Source organism: Pelobates fuscus, chromosome 2 (assembly GCF_036172605.1).
Source record: "Pelobates fuscus isolate aPelFus1 chromosome 2, aPelFus1.pri, whole genome shotgun sequence".
NCBI lineage: Eukaryota > Metazoa > Chordata > Amphibia > Anura > Pelobatidae > Pelobates > Pelobates fuscus.
In genome coordinates this window covers 306,235,778-306,251,967 of record NC_086318.1, presented here as the reverse complement: position 1 = coordinate 306,251,967, position 16,190 = coordinate 306,235,778, and the positions used below count along the sequence as shown (strand labels likewise).

General features: G+C 38.7%; 1 protein-coding gene across 1 annotated transcript in view; it reads left to right on the top strand.

Annotated features, from left to right (window-relative positions):
- The window catches only part of LOC134587238 (amine sulfotransferase-like), a 73,834-nt gene that overhangs the window by 34,585 nt on the left and 23,059 nt on the right, over nt 1-16,190 (top strand). The window contains exon 5 of the mRNA XM_063443496.1: nt 5,148-5,242. Coding sequence (XP_063299566.1) covers nt 5,148-5,242 — 95 coding nt within the window. The remainder of the gene's footprint in view (nt 1-5,147; nt 5,243-16,190) is intronic.

The window sequence follows — 16,190 nt, the reverse complement described above, 5'->3', positions numbered from 1 at the left end:
GCTTAAAACCCAAATTCCTCTTTGAAGCTGGGACCCCAGCAGAGCCACTCTGTAAGGTGTGAGAAGTCACACATAAATGGCCTGGAAGTCTGGCTTCAGCACCAACTAACTCTCTCATTTGCCATATATCCTGATTCCCTCCCAGATAAGGAGTCCTTTAAAAAGAACAAGTCTTGTGTCCCAATATTATATCCAAAAGAGACATTAATACCTATCCACAGATTAATACTTAAGCCTAATTTATATCATATTTAGAATGGGACAAGCACAATCTTCCAATCAAGCCTAAACATGATTTGTGAACAAGGGCACCCCACAGAATCTGTTCGGTAGCCAAACAGAAGCGAACAATTCCATTCAAATGCAGGGAAACATTAGACGATACAAAGTATAATTAAGGGAGTCCCATCTCCCGTGACAAATATATATATATTTTAAATTATATAGAAACAAATATATATATCTATATATATAATTTTTAAATACATATAGTTATATATTATATATATGCAGAGACAAAGAGCACTCAATGGACTTTTAAAATAGCTTCAATTTAATAGGAGACCTCACCAGGTCTGGTGCAAGGATTCCTGCCACCCTAGACAAAGATTCATTTTGCTGCCCCCTTATGAATGCAACTACATTCTCTCAGAGGCTTATTCACTAAACTCTGAATTGCAGTGAATTGAAAACCGAGTTGCAAAATGTAAGCAAAATAAGCCTAACAGTTACTGAATTAGGTAACTCAATCTGCTATATTGGCCTAAATTTTGCCATTTGATTTCAAGTTAGGTCTGATCCTCTGTAGCTTTCCTCCACAGTTTTCAATCTCTCTCATTAGCGTGTATCCCCATCTTTCTTCTCTGTTTCTTTTTCCTGAAGCTTGCAGTCTTATGTTCATGATTTCCTTGCTCACTCTATGCCAATGATTCTCTTCAGCCTGTCTCTCTTGATTCCGTTAGGGTTATGCACTGAAGTGAGAATTGTTGGGAATCCAAGTAAATTTCTAATTTAAGGCCAAAGAAAAATATACTTTTAATTGATTTTGAATCCCCAACAATTCTCACTTTAGTGAATAACCCTGTCATTGTCTTTTGTCGTTTTCTTTTCCTGTCCCTGTCTATTCATTAAACAGTGAATTGAAATAAACCTTTCAACATTTAGGCCAGAAGAGTTGTATTAAGTCACCATCTCAACTTTTTTGCAAAACCTTTTAGTTGTTTAGTGACTAGACTCCTAAGGGAAAGAAGAGACAACGGTGAGAAATTTAGGGAAATTGAACATACCAGGAAGACAATTAGGGAGAGGATAGAGAGATTGTTGAGGTGTTTAGGAAACAGACACAGACTAGGAGACATTTTAGGAGAGACACAGCAAGCAGACATTTAGGGAAAGAAATGGATTGCCCAATATAAACACATGCATTCAGTACATGCATCCATACACACACGTTACCCAATACATACATATATATACACACACACGCACACTGCCAATACATCAATCCACACACACACACTGCTCAATACATGAATGAATACACACATGCTGCCTAATGCATACAATCAGCCATACACAAACTGCCCATTACATCTGTCCATACACACATACTGCCCAATACATACATCCATATACACATACTGCTTAATATGAATTAACAAAAAACAAAGAGGTTACGCCACAAGAATACAATAAAATACTGTTGTCAGTAATCAAGTGAAATAGTCTAAAATAAAAAAAGATAACCGTTTAAATGCAATATAAGCTCTTGGGTAGATGGTAGGTTTGGATGGTAGGTTCTTCTACTGGAAAGTAGGTTCCTTGGTAAGATCTTTATAGATATGTAAAACAGGAAGACAGGAAATCCAATAGTGCAATAAAACAATATAAGCATGGTGTATATAGTAAAGGAGTGGTATCTTACTCACATTTAATGGAGCTATGACCAGCTCCAGTTGTAGTAGCGTACATTGGTATAATACACAGTTATGGGATATGTGGATAAGTGTCCAGAGGAGATTTAGTTTTGTTGAACCCAAAATGACAAGAATATAAAAAGGTAGATAATAGTGCTCTCTGTTGCAATTAAAAAATGCTAAAATAATAATTGTAGTGAATACTCACATATACAAAGCAGGCAAACAGCTCTATGGATAAGGAGCCGGTGGTATGATCCCCACCGAGGATTTCTTTGGAGTAGTCGGGAAGCCAGGAAGTAAATAGGATAAAATAAATCAATCTGAAACTAAAAGGTAATTTGGCACAGTACTAAAAATCCTTTATTAGATAAAAAACAAGAAAGTAATAATTTCCATAACCCGTTTCACCGCCTAGGGCTTTAGCAAATGGAAGCAATACAATCATCCTGGCTACATGGGGATTTTAAAATTGGTGCCAAAAAATGACACCACAGTCCAATCAGTAAATACAATAATTGTTAAAACATATTTAAAACACAACAAAGAGACCTTACTATTATATAAGTATAGATATTATTAATAAATTAAAATACTAAGAGAAAAAGATGTAAAATTAGACATTTTAAAGTTAATAACTTTAACTTTGTAACTTCTGGTTTTGGCAAAAACAATATGGCCGCCCGCTAGGCTTCATGGGGGCTGTAGTCAATGGCTATAAAAATATTTTTTTTTCTTCCTTTTCTTCTTCCCTCTTTATTAAACAAAAAACAAAACAAAAAAAAAGTCCTTAAAGAAATAGAACATAAATAGGGTAAGAAATAGAGCAGCAAATTAGGAGTAAGGCGTAGCAATAATAGTGTAAAACAGTAAGTAGAATTAATATAAAAACAATAAAAGATATCTATGTAAATATAAAAAAAAAAAGAACTATATGGTAAGGGTGGCAAATAAGACAAATAGCTCTAATAGGATTAGATAAAATTGAATTAATTAAATTATGTGTTAAGACCAGTAGGGGCAAACTTTTTTAAGTTAAAAACTCACTCCATTTCATTTTTTCCCCAAAATGTTATTTATATTGCCACCTCTTCAGGGAATTTTACATTTCTGAATACCTATACATTTTAATAATTTAGGATTTTTATTATGTATGAGAAAATGCTTGGAAACTGAGTTGTTTAAGTAGCCTTTGATAATGTTTCGGCAATGTTCTCCAAGTCTTATTTTAGTGCATCTTAAAGTCATTCCCACATATTGAAGGCCACAAGGGCACTCCAAGAAATAGATTAAATTTTTAGTGTTGCAACTAATACAATCTTTCATGGCAAAGGTTTTGCTTGTTCTATTTGAAGCAAAATGAATGACTTTAGATTGAACAGAAGAATCAGTGGTGTTACAAACTATAAAACGTTTACATTTATAAAAACCTTTAGCTTCCGATTAAAATGGCAATAATAATTTTTTGGTTTCAGTTCCCTGGTAAAATTATCTGTAAAAAAAGACTTAGAATTAGGGGCTCCTCTAAAAACAATATTTTTTTTTCTGGAATAAAATCTTTATTGCATTTAAAGGGGTATTTCTTTTTATTTTGGACTATTTTACTTGATTACTGACAACAGTATTTTATTGTATTCTTGTGGCACAACCTCTTTGTTTTTGTTTATTCCTGTTGATTCTGAAAAGGGTTGGAGGGATCCCCTTTTTTGGTTTGCTGCCCTGTCTTATCTGGTTGATTAGCACTAAACCTGTTCTATCTTTTTACATGCTGCTTAATGCATACATCTTGTGATACTGTTAGAGAAATTTCATTTGGAACTCAACCACAGGTGAAAGAATAGATTTGATACTGTCACTTTAAGAAAGTTTGATTTATTAAAGTTAGGTATTTTTAACTTTAGCAATCTTCTGCAGCAATATAAATTATAAATAATTATGCATAAGCAAAGTAGAATCCTGCTTGGAATTTCTTAAACAGAAATAGCATTCAATTAAATAAACAAGGTAACTCCTTAATTATGAATACAGTCCATAGACTTCAAATAATGAATTGAATTAAGGCAACAGGTGAGCCATGCACTGTGAACATAGGCTGCTTTCTGCTTCCTCCAGGGTGTTTCTGGCGTTCACAGGCAGGGGGCAGCCGGGATACCAGGTCACATGCCAGCTTCCACTGCCTGCAGGAAGCAGTGCATTTTGCTTGGTTGTTGGGGTTACAGTAAACCCCAGTCATAAAGCAGATAATTGGAGGCTACATCGAGCATAGCACAGGAAATGGCTGCACTCGGGGGCGGCTATAGAGCCGCTCACCAAGCAGTCATGCAGTATATAATATATATTATATATATATATATATTTTAATTAACCCTCTACCCTCCCTCTCCCTCCCCATGTACTTACCGATCGCCGCCGTTCCCCTGCCCATGATCGGTCTTCTTCTTAGAGGGGACTCTCTGGACTGAGCCCAGAGAGTCCTCCCTCTGCAATTTAGTTCACAGAAAAGAGCGATCACATAGCCCCCATAGGTGTCCACAGTGCTGACTGCAGGGGGACTGCCTGAACTGGCAGGCTGGAATAAAGGTAAGATTTTACTATTTTTACTAGGGCAAGGAGGGGCTACATGGGCTTTATAGTGGTTTTAACACTATATGGTCAGGAATATATGTTTGTGCAAAATATAATGTAGGTAGTTGGTGGCAAGCAATTAAAAAATGCTGTGCTACACATTTATCAGATAATTCCTCATTATATGCCAGATTTTTAAGGATGGTTAATCTAATACAGCTGTAGCCATTTAATACAACCGTTAAAATATCTAGAAAATATATACATGTAGAGATCACTAAACAAAATCTAAGTTTTGATCCTGGTGGGTAATGATCCTGGAGCTATCACAAGCAGATATAGAACAAGCAGATAACCTAGTAGTCTATTAACTGTCAAGTGTTTAGTTATTTACCAATAAAACTATATAAAACTGTAGACTAGCAAGTGATAATCTGAACGCTTTAAGGGAATATTATTCCAAACTACACAATGTTGCACTGCGTAACACACTATGGATATAAAATAGGGAGATGTTGCCTAAATCTTGCTAAACAACCAGTACACTAATAAGTTGAATCACAGCAAAAGTATGAAATACAATAAATGTCAAATGTAATAAATATCTATAGAGGACTTCTAATGTGGGAAAACACACTCTGACGTTGTTTATAATTTTCCCTATAGTGCTTGGTGGTTCTTGGTTTGATCATATCAGGGACTGGTATACCAACAAGAAGGATTATAACATACTTTTTTTGGCATATGAAGAAATGAAAAAAGTAAGTGATTGTTTATATTTACAGGCATGGGTATAACAGAAACAGAAAATAGAAACAAACAAAATGCATAATATATTATAACAAAAAAAGTAAAATGCTCTTGCTAATGATGCACACACAAAGTATATATAAATGTGTCCTATGATTTCCTGTGCCCCACAATCGGTCACATTTTTTGTATGTATGTCTGTATGTCTGTGAGCCAAATGTCACATTGCCACTGTATCTACTACCTCCCTTTCATTATGTACTGGTGATACTCGAAAAATTAGAATATCGTGCAAAAGTTAATTTCTTTCAGTAATTCAACGTAAAGGGGAAACTAATTAATGAGATAGACGCATTACATGCAAAGCAAGATAGTTCAAGCCGTGATTTGTCATAAGTGCGATGATTATGGCTTACAGCTCATGAAAACCCATAATCCACAATCTCAGTAAATTAGAATATTGTGAAAAGGTGCAATATTCTAGGCTCACAGTGTCCCACTCTAATCAGCTAAGTAAGCCATAACACATGCAAAGGGTTTCTGAGCCTTTAAATGGTCTCTCAATCTGATTCAGTAGGAATCACAATCATGGGGAAGACTGCTGACCTGACAGTTGTGCAGAAAACCCATAATTGACACCCTCCATTAGGAGGGTGTCAAAAGGTAATTGCGAAGGAAGTTGGATGTTCTCAAAGTGCTGTATCAGAGCACATTAATAGAAAGTTAGGTGGAAGGGAGAAGTGTGGAAGAAAAAGGTGCACAAGCAGCAGGGATGACCACAGTGATATTCAAACTTTTTGAGTATCACCTGTAAGTATGCTGGAATTGGGGCAGATTCAAGAAGGGGAGATAACATTGTGTATGACTTTGTGTTGGAGCCTAGGTCTGCCAGTTTAAAGTTAGCTTTTCAACCTTTTTTCTGTGCAACCAACATAGGGAAATCCTTTACCCTAAATCTCCTTTAGTATTATAACAGTAAGGTTTGATTTGAGGCTTAGTGACCTCTATTCGTTAGCACTGGGATTTACACTTTACCCACTCTTAAACTATATTCACTGTATTATTGAGAAGTACCTATTCTCCTGGGAGGGAAGTTTGTTCTGTTATGGTTGTCTGTATTGCCGAGTTGGTACCCTGACACTACGGTTGTTATTCTGGGGCTCTGACTGATTTGGCCACCGTTCATACCATGAGACCCCTTTTCTCACCTTTTTAAACTATGTATGTATGAATTTATCCACAGAGATTCATGCTACTGAGTGTGGTATTTTTTCAGCTCATCCTACATTGATATATACAAATATTAGTTCATGATACTGATACTTACTGGGATGTTGCAATACGGGGATTAATTTATCTACTTTGTATCTACTATAGCTAGCTTCCCGATTGACTCAGTTGTCAGTCTGGGGTTTTGCTGCTTTATATCCCCCCAACATCCCTCAGCTGGTAAGCGCCTATTTTTCTATTATCCCCTAGGGCAGGCATAGGCAACCTTCGGCACTGCAGATGTTTTGGACTACACCTCCCATGATGTTTTGCCATCATTTTGTCAGCATTATCAGTTTAAGAGCATTATGGGGGATGTAGTCCACAACATCTAGAGTGCCAAAGGTTGCCTACCCCTGCCCTAGGGTATATATGTGCTTTGATCTAGACATGGGCAATTAGGATACCTACATATAAAATCACTCATGACCTAACTCTATTAAGATTTTTTATCCTGTCCACAATCAAGCACCAATTTATATAACCCTTTATAATAAGATTCAATTTAATGTCAGACACAGACGTGCAATCCTGTTGCAACGATTTGCAATATTATACTAAATTGCAGTCTCTGTCTGTAACTACTTGGATAATTGTTACAACGAATGGTCCTATTTAAATTTTTTCTTCTCTTTTCTCACACCATTAGGTCTTTCTACACTTGTTCATTTACATGTTATTATTAAGTTTTTTGCCTCAATAGGGAATAATAACAATTATAGTTTCTTCTCTTTAGCTCTTGATTAATGAAGACACTTTAACCTATCAAAGATAGAGCATTCTTTCAAAGATACTAGGTCTGCCAGTGGATTTGTTTATTTAACTTGTCTCCTCCAGTCCTTCTTTCTATATTCATTTTTGGGTTATGCCCTAAGTATCTCACAACCATTGCAACACTAGTGGAAAGGTTTTCCCTCTCTCACCACTGTTGTACTTTTCTGACTTGTACTGTACTTAAGGTGTTACTACCATCCATGATTGTAAGAACATATTAGAAATAAGAAAGAGTTAATTATTACCTAATGTTCATGGTTTAGGACAGGGGTAAACCCAAATGGTGTATACAAAATAAAAATGAAAGAGAAATCGTGATACAGAAAAATAATTAACCTAATTACCAAAAAAATATTATTGAAAAAAATAGCATTTACTACTAAGATTAAAAGTAGAAATAAAGTTATGTTTGATTTCAAATTAAAAAATAAAAAGTTTTTGCTAGCTTTCAAATTACATAGTTACATAGTTAAATAGCTGAAAAGAGACTTGCGTCCATCAAGTTCAGCCTCACATTTGTTTTTTGCTGTTTATCCAAAAAAGGCAAAAACAAAACAGTTTGAAGCACTTCCAATTTTGCAACGAACTAGGGGGGAAAAAATCCTTCTTGACCCCAGAATGGCAGTCAGATTAATCATTGGATCAAGAAACTACCTACATTGAAAAATTATATCCTTGAATATTGTGTTTGCAAGTATGCATCTAGTTGCTGTTTGAACATCTATATGGACTCTGATAAAACCACTTCTTCAGGCAGAGAATTCCACATCCTTATTGTTCTTACAGTAAAAAATCCTTTTCTTTGCCTTAGACAAAATCTTCTTTCTTCCAGTCTAAGCACCTCGTGTCCTATGTAAAGTTCAGTTTGTGAATAGATTTCCACTCAATGGCTTGTATTGGCCCCAGATATATTTGTATAATGTTATCATATCCCCTTTGAGACAAGGTTTTTCTAAACTAAAGAAGTTTAAATTTGTTAACATTTCTTCATAGCTGATATGTTCCATTCATTTTATTAATCTTGTAGCCCATCTCTGCACCCTCTCCAGTGCCATAATATCCCTCTTTAGAACAGTGCCCAAAATTGCACAGAATATACAAGATTTGGTCTTACCAGTGATTTATAAAGAGGCAAAATTATATTCTCATCCCAAGAATGAATACCCTTTTTCATGCATGACAATACCTTACTGGCCTTAGCCACTGCTGATTGACATTGCACATAGTTGCATAGTTGACTGCTGATTGACATTGCACAAACTATGTTGCATAGTTTGTTGTCTATAACAATTCCCAAGTCCTTTTCGTGTGTGGTTATCCCTAATTCGCTTCCATTAAGCGTATACGTTGCATGTGCATTCTTTATGCCAAAGTGCATAACTTTGCATTTTTTAACATTAAATTTCATCTGCCATTTGAGTGCCCAGTCCCCCAGTCTATCTAAATCCCTTTGCAGTAAAGTAATATCTTGCTCACATTGTATTACTTTACAGAGTTTTGTGTCATCTGTAAATACTGAAACATGACTTTCAAAGCTTTTTTTTCAAGATTATTTATAAACATGTTAAATAGAAGGGGTCCCATAACAGAACCCTGAGGGACACAACTTGCCACCTCTGTCCAAGAATTTTCATCTAGACCAATTTCTTTGAGTTTGAACACTAATCTATTGTGTGGAACTGTATCAAATGCCTTGGCAAAATCCAAATAGATCACATCCACTGCAACACCCTGATCTATACTTCAAGTATATTGTATAACTATACAATCAAGTTAGCTTAACATGTCCTGTGCTTCATAAAACCATGCTGATTTTCTTCTCAAGTAATTCTTGAATATTATCCCTTAATAACCTTTCAAATACTTTCCCAGCCACAGAAGTTAAGTTCACAGGTCTATAATTTCAAGGCAGGGATTTTGAACTCTTTTTGAAAATAGGAACCACATCTGCCTTCCTCCAATCCTCCGGAACACTTCCTGAAAGAAAAGAATCTTGAAAGATTAAAAACAGAGGTTCACTTATTTTTACACTTAGGTCCTTAAGTACTCATGGATGAATACCGTCAGGCCCTGGAGCTTTGTTTATATTAACTTTCTTTAGTTGCTGCAGCACCTTGTCTTGAGTTAACCAATTACCATTTTTCTGCAAGTTTTTAGCAGCAATCATTTGCACATCTATTGCCATGGGTGCTTTCTTAATATATACAGAGGAGAAATAGTTATTTAAAATGTCTGCCTTGGGGGTGGGGCCTGGCCGCCGAGCTGGCTGGACGTGGGGCACCTCGGCTCCCTGACAAACCCACAATAACCAACTTCAAAATGCCCCTACTTGCCTGAAAAACCTCAGCTGCCGTGAGAGGGCAAAGGGGACCCGACCACCAACCTTCGGGGCAAGTATCAGCCCCATCTCCGCTGGCGATGCGGTCTGGTGGGCGAGTGGGATTGCGGCCTGCTGTGAGGCCCTGGCGGGAGAAGCGTCCGATCTCCCGTACTTGGTCCGGCCACCGCCTGCTAAGGGCCCCGTTACCCCCCCCCCGTGGGCCGGGGGGTTATCCCGGACCCCACTGGGGATGCAGCGCTCATTCAGGGCATACAGGCTGCAGGAAGACTGACTGGGGACCGCATGGGAAAATCCAAGATGGCTGCCGCGCTCATTGTGAGACGGAGAAGTGAAGGGGAAGTACCTAAGCAACGGCAGACAGACTGAGTGCTCCTTCCACCCACAGGATAACTGTATAGGGGATATACTCCACAAGCAAGCCTCAGCATTATAACACTCACACCAACAGTGGCATCACCTCCCATCAACACCAGTGGATATAAGGGGACTCTTTCTGGACTCTGACCCTGCCTGAGTACAAGGGAACAACGAGAATGGGGAACAAGCTTCACTCCACTCCTAACTGTCAAGCCCCCACACACTGAAACAACCAGCTACAAGCACAGGTTTAGCACAGCTGCAGGAGGGATCAAGCGTCTTCTAACCACATATGGCTCAAGTTATGACAGGCTATGATGTACCTCTTAATCTTGCACCTCATCCACAATTTTAATGTGTGTCTTTTGCATCGGACTCTCTTCCTGCAGTTAGAAAATAATCAAAATGTCTGAGCCTGCATGTATATCAGACACTCTGCTGCCCCCTGGTGGTTAAACTTAATTAAGCTTATAGTAATCTGTTCTTGATGATGACCTTAGCTCCTGTTTTCACGGCAAATATAAGCTTACTGTTTTGTATCTCACACATATGCCCAGCACAAATGCCGATCTAGACAAGTTACGCATCAATTACCTTGCTGTATTTTATTTAACTTCCCGCTAAAGATACGACTGTTTAGCCAAGCTTGCTACAAATATAAAAATGTGCAGATTCTCATGCCACTGTTTAACCAATGTATATCTTGCAATACGGTGTTGTGGCGTCTGTTGATTCCTTGAACCCACCTGCACAGCAAAAAAAAAAATGTCTGCCTTTTCCTGGTCTGCATTAACTAACACCACCATTCCAGTTTTTAGTGTACCTACACTTTAATTTTTTGTTTTGTTTTTTAGAATTGATGTGCTTAAAAACTGCTTTGGGGTTGTTTTTGCTCTCTTTGGCTATCATTTTTTCATTTTGAAATTTAGCGAATCTAATCTCCTTTTTAAGTGTTAATATTTGTTTGTGTGTGAAAAATGCAAAAAACAATTGAATGCAAATTTTGGGCAGTGTTTGTGACTAGGTGGCTACTAAAAAATACTGGACATACCCCATTGCAATACCTTGGGTTGTCTACTATTGCAAATGGTATGCCATCATGGGGGTAATTTTCATTTCTGGGCTACCATACGGTCTCAAAGGCAACGTAACCAATCTGGCGAATTTCAATGTGAAAAAACTGAAATTCAAGCCTTATATTTGACTCTGTAACTTTTGAAAATACCATAAAACCTGTACATGAGGGGTACTGTTATACTCAGGAGACTTTGCTGAACACAAATATTAGTGTTTCAGTAAAACGTATCACAACAATTATATCGTCCGTGTAAGTGCCATTTGTGTGTGAAAAATTCAAAAAAATTTCACTTTCACTTTCACTGATGATATCATCGTTGTAATACATTTTACTATTTGAAACACTAATATTTGTGTTCAGCGAAGTCTTCCGAGTAATACAGTACCCCCCATGTACAGGTTTTATGGTGTCTTGGAAAGTTACAGGGTTAAATATAGTGATGGACTTTTGGCTTGGGTTGTTAGGCAGTTCCCGCAAATTTAAATTAATAAAATGACCTAATTATGTAAAATTATTACATAAATATTTATTTATTACATACATATTCACGTAGCATTGTTATATATATATAACAATAATTTTGTAAAATTATTTTTATTTATATATAGGTATATATATATAGTGATATATATACGTATATACTTATGTTTGATATAAGAAATCCTGGGAGTGATGATTTTTTTGTTCTGCATATTCAGTGCAATCGAGCACCGGGTTATATACAATTGTGAGTAGGAGTGCAAGGCTTTTTCTCGTTTTCTATGTATATAGATATATATATATTATTTCATTCTACATGTATTTTGATACAATATATAAATATATTAATTTTAAAATACAGTTAGAACGAATTTATACATATATATATTTGTGTTAGGTGCTCATGATAGTACAGAGTAAAATACCATAATTAAATGTAGGATAGTAAAAAAGGGCAAGTCGGTTGTGGTGTACTGGAACCAACAATGAGGTAGGCCTGAGAAAGAAGAGGGCCTACCAAGGAAAAAGAAATAGAAAGGAAATAAATGTTAAAATGTGGTGTGGTGGGAGGGTCATTCAACGCTGACCTCGAACGGTAAGGAGCAAGGTAAGGGGTATGCCTTAAGTAGGCTAGGAGTGGATACCAAGCACCTCCCACAAATCCAGGCCAAATTGCCTTAATACTTGTGTTAGGTGCTCATGATAGTACAGAGTAAAATACCATAGTTAAATGTAGGATAGTTAAAAAGGGCAAGTCGGTTGTGGTGTGCCGGAACCGCCGATAAGGTAGGCCTGAGAAAGAAGAGGGCAAAAATTAAGTAATCAAATTTATTACAGACAACCAATACAGATAAATATATCAACCAGACATGTTTTGAAAGCATCCCTTAATTCTTGTACTGGGTTCGGTATGTATCGTGAGTAAGCGGATGACTTCCAGCGCCCCAGTATTTTTATAACATGAACTGGAATGTTGACACTGGAGGCTGTGGATGCTGCTCCTATGCGAAAGGAGTGCCCTGAGTAGTTAGCTGCTTTGAGGCCCAGTTGAGTGAGAAAGACCTGACGTAGGTCATGAAGGTTGTAGTGGTGAGTACCGAAGTTTGTAATAGTAGTAATGGTTGTGATGGTAGTAAATTATAATGCTGTATATATGCATCAAGAACCCTGACGGGGCACCACCTGTTGTGAGTGGGATAGTATGGAATGTTTACTGGTATGTGCTGACTGGTTTTGGAGTGAGGTAGAGTCAGGATGTAATGATCCATGTGTTTTGTTAAGTGGGAATAGAGGAGAATAGGAGTAGATTGTGTTGTGTTGGTTGTAGTGAACTCTCTAGGTCTTAGGAATCCATAGAAAGCTATGTATATTGCTGCTTTGATGACAGAATTTGTAGTGGTGTCAAAAGGTTTTAAATCAAGCAGGTTAGACAATGCTTTGAGGATATGGTTATCTATGGGTAGCCTCTGGATGTACGTGTGGGTTCAGATTTCTGAATGCCTGAGTATAGTCTTAATCTGGTGAGAGGCCATGAAACTAGTGTTGTTTGGTTGTAAGAATAGCATATGGTGTTGAATGCCTGTGAGATAAAGTTTGATGGTGTTATATGACATTTTAAGTTTAAGGTGGCAAAAAGAAGCAAAACCCCAAAAAGATGTCATAACAAATGGTTGCATGATGTTATGTTCCAAAAGGATTTTTTTGAATAGTGTAAATGCCCTGTCGTATGTTTTGTGTGTATTTTTTGACAGTGCCAATTGGGACAGTGTCCTGCTATGATGCATGATGGTGTCTAGTCCAGTATTAGTTGTTGAAATGTTGGAGTGGTGGTGGCTATGAGCGCAGCTGACAGGAGTGCTTGATGAAATGCCTGAAATTTAAAATGAGACAAACTGTCAGCAGCTGTGTTACATATACCTGGAACATGGAAACAATATAGAAAGAAATTATGACAAGCTGCCAACCAAGTGAGTTTCCTCAGAAATCTCATGATCGTAAGGGATTTGGAACGACCTTTGTTGATGATGTGACAGGTTGCCTGGTTGTCTGAGTAACAACGAACTGGCATATTTGCCCATAAATGACCCCATGCTACGGCAGCCGCCCCGATGGGATAGATCTCAAAGAGAGCTGAGGTAGTGGAAAAACCTTCCAAATCCTGAACTGCTGTAGGCCAGCTGCCCCAAAGCCATTCGTTCCCAAAAATTGCTGCAAAGCCTGTGGTAGATGCCGCATCTGACCAAATGGTAGCTGATGAGTCAGTCAATTGAGGGAGGAACATAATTTTACCATTCCAAGTGGTTAAAAATTTCTTCCACATGCGTAATGTGGCAAACCTAGCCACTTCTGGACTGTGATATGTAGAGGTTGTCCATAGGCTGTAAGGGGGGACTGTATCTTCTATATTGTGTGTGTATTTTATAGGACCGTTTGCATGCTGGCAGCCATAAGCTACCAGCATACAAACCCTTCGTTTGACGAATTGCGGCCATCCGGGCCGTTCGCCAACCGAACACGGGCTCCCCAGGTAGACCACACACTTAGAAGTCGTGTGGCGCTCGTAAACCGATTGCAACAATGTTGCAATCGGTAATTAAAGGCTCTCCTAGGTGGCCGTCGTTCGACTACCGACCATGCGGCGGTTGGCCATCTTGGATCCTTTGTCTCTCCAGCGGTGTTCGGTCGTCGAGTGCCTGGTACTAAAAACGGCTACTCAATGATACGAACACCGCTGGACTTCCAGAGCGTTCGGGAGTTCCGCTCTCATCACATTGTGTTCCCCATTGGTGTTCGGTAGTTTTAAACCGAACTCGATGGCTAAGTGTATTTTATGCGGCGTTCGGTCAGTTCAGCTGGGAGCTGAGCGGTATTCTCCAAAAAGATGCGCTCAGGTCCCAGCTACCTGCCGAACGTTCGGTCATTTAAATCTGCCGAATAGAATGTAAAAACCGTATTTTAATACAGATTGTCAGTTCTGCTGCACGAGGGGATAATCCACTTAATCGTCCATTTTAGTGGGAGTATCCTTCTCGTGCAGCACAGCCTGTTGGGAAAGTTATATTGCATGATGGGAGAAATCCCTTGGATTTACTGTATGGAAACCCCTTGCATGGGGAACTGTATAAATATGCCAGCTGTGAATAAAGCCAGTTAGTTGACTCCCAAACTGTGTTTCGTCCGGTTATTGGGAGGATTTGGGAACTTGCCTTACTTTTCAGCGCTGACTGTGGATTTACCTGTGGAACCAGCGGAGATCGGGGATTTTAACATTACACTCCGCTACACGTAAGTCTGCCATAGCTTGGGTATCTAAGGACAACCTGTGTGCGTCATGTAGGAAGCGTGGAAAAAGATACAAGAGTCGTGATATGAAGGAGTGGCCTTGAGGTATGATACGCATGGCAAAATTTAGTGAACCCAGCAGGGACTGTAGCTCTTTGCGGTTGCAAGTACCGAGCTAAAGGTAGCGGTTGATGTAGGTAAGAATGTTCTCTATTTTGTCGTGTGGTAGGCTTGCTTGCATTGTGGTTGAGTCTAATTGAATACCCAGGAAAGTGATAATCGTGTCTGGCCCCTCCGTTTTCTTAGGGGAGATTGGTACACCTACTTGCTCGAATAGCTTGGTGGTAGCTTTGAGGCTACTAGGAGGAGAAGTATTTTCCTCGACCAGTAAGAAATCGTCCAGGTAATGTAATACCGTAGGGCATCTGGCTATGTTCAATAGTAACCAGCACAATGCTTCGGCAAATGTGTCGAAAATAGCTGGGCTACTTTTGGACCCAAAAGTTAAACGGGAGGAAAAATAGTAGTTCCCGGCCCACTTGATGCCATGCATGTGCCACTGTGTGGGGTGGATTGGCAGCAATATAAAGGCATTAGTAATATCGGTCTTACTAAGCCAGGCTCCGACCCCTTCTTGTATGATAGCTGTAATGGCGTGATCTATGGTGGTGTATTGCAGGGAGAATTCTTCGGAGGGTATGAGGGAATTAAGACTGGGGTTGGCCGATGAGTGTGGTGCAGACAAGTCAATGATGAGTCTCTGTTTAAGGGAAGATTTCCCTGTGACAATACCAATGGGGTTAGTGCGCCATTCTTTGAATGGAGGAGCTTTGAAAGGCCCCAATACGAAACCCTCAGCAACTTCTTGGGCTATGAGAGTGTCAACAGTTGTGGGATTGTGTTGTGCGGATTGTAGATTAGGGCATTCCAGAGTCCCAGATGGTATGTGTAGAATACCCGTGTGGAAGCCTACTGTTAAACCAGAGATAAGAAAGTCCACCAAGTGTTTAGACGGGTGATGGGACATAAATGCAGTAAATCCCGGCATATTAATGGACGTTAGGTAAGGCTTAGAGTACATTTTATTTGGACACATGGTTTTTGCATGTGCCCTAAAACATTTTAAACAGATATGCAATAATCTGCAACCACTATAATTACAAGACCCAACACTGAAATTATTACATATCTGGGACTTGCCCAGAAACTTGATTGGGCATCCCAGTTTGTCTCTTGTCAATTTCTCTGGAACACCAGAGGAACTAGCTCCTTGCGTGGAGGCATGTTCGTCCTCCGTGTTGGGACAGAAATTTGTCGTATGGGCTGTAGAGGAGCAGTATGCACAAGCCGGTGTTCTTAGACCTGCAAAGTGTCTGCA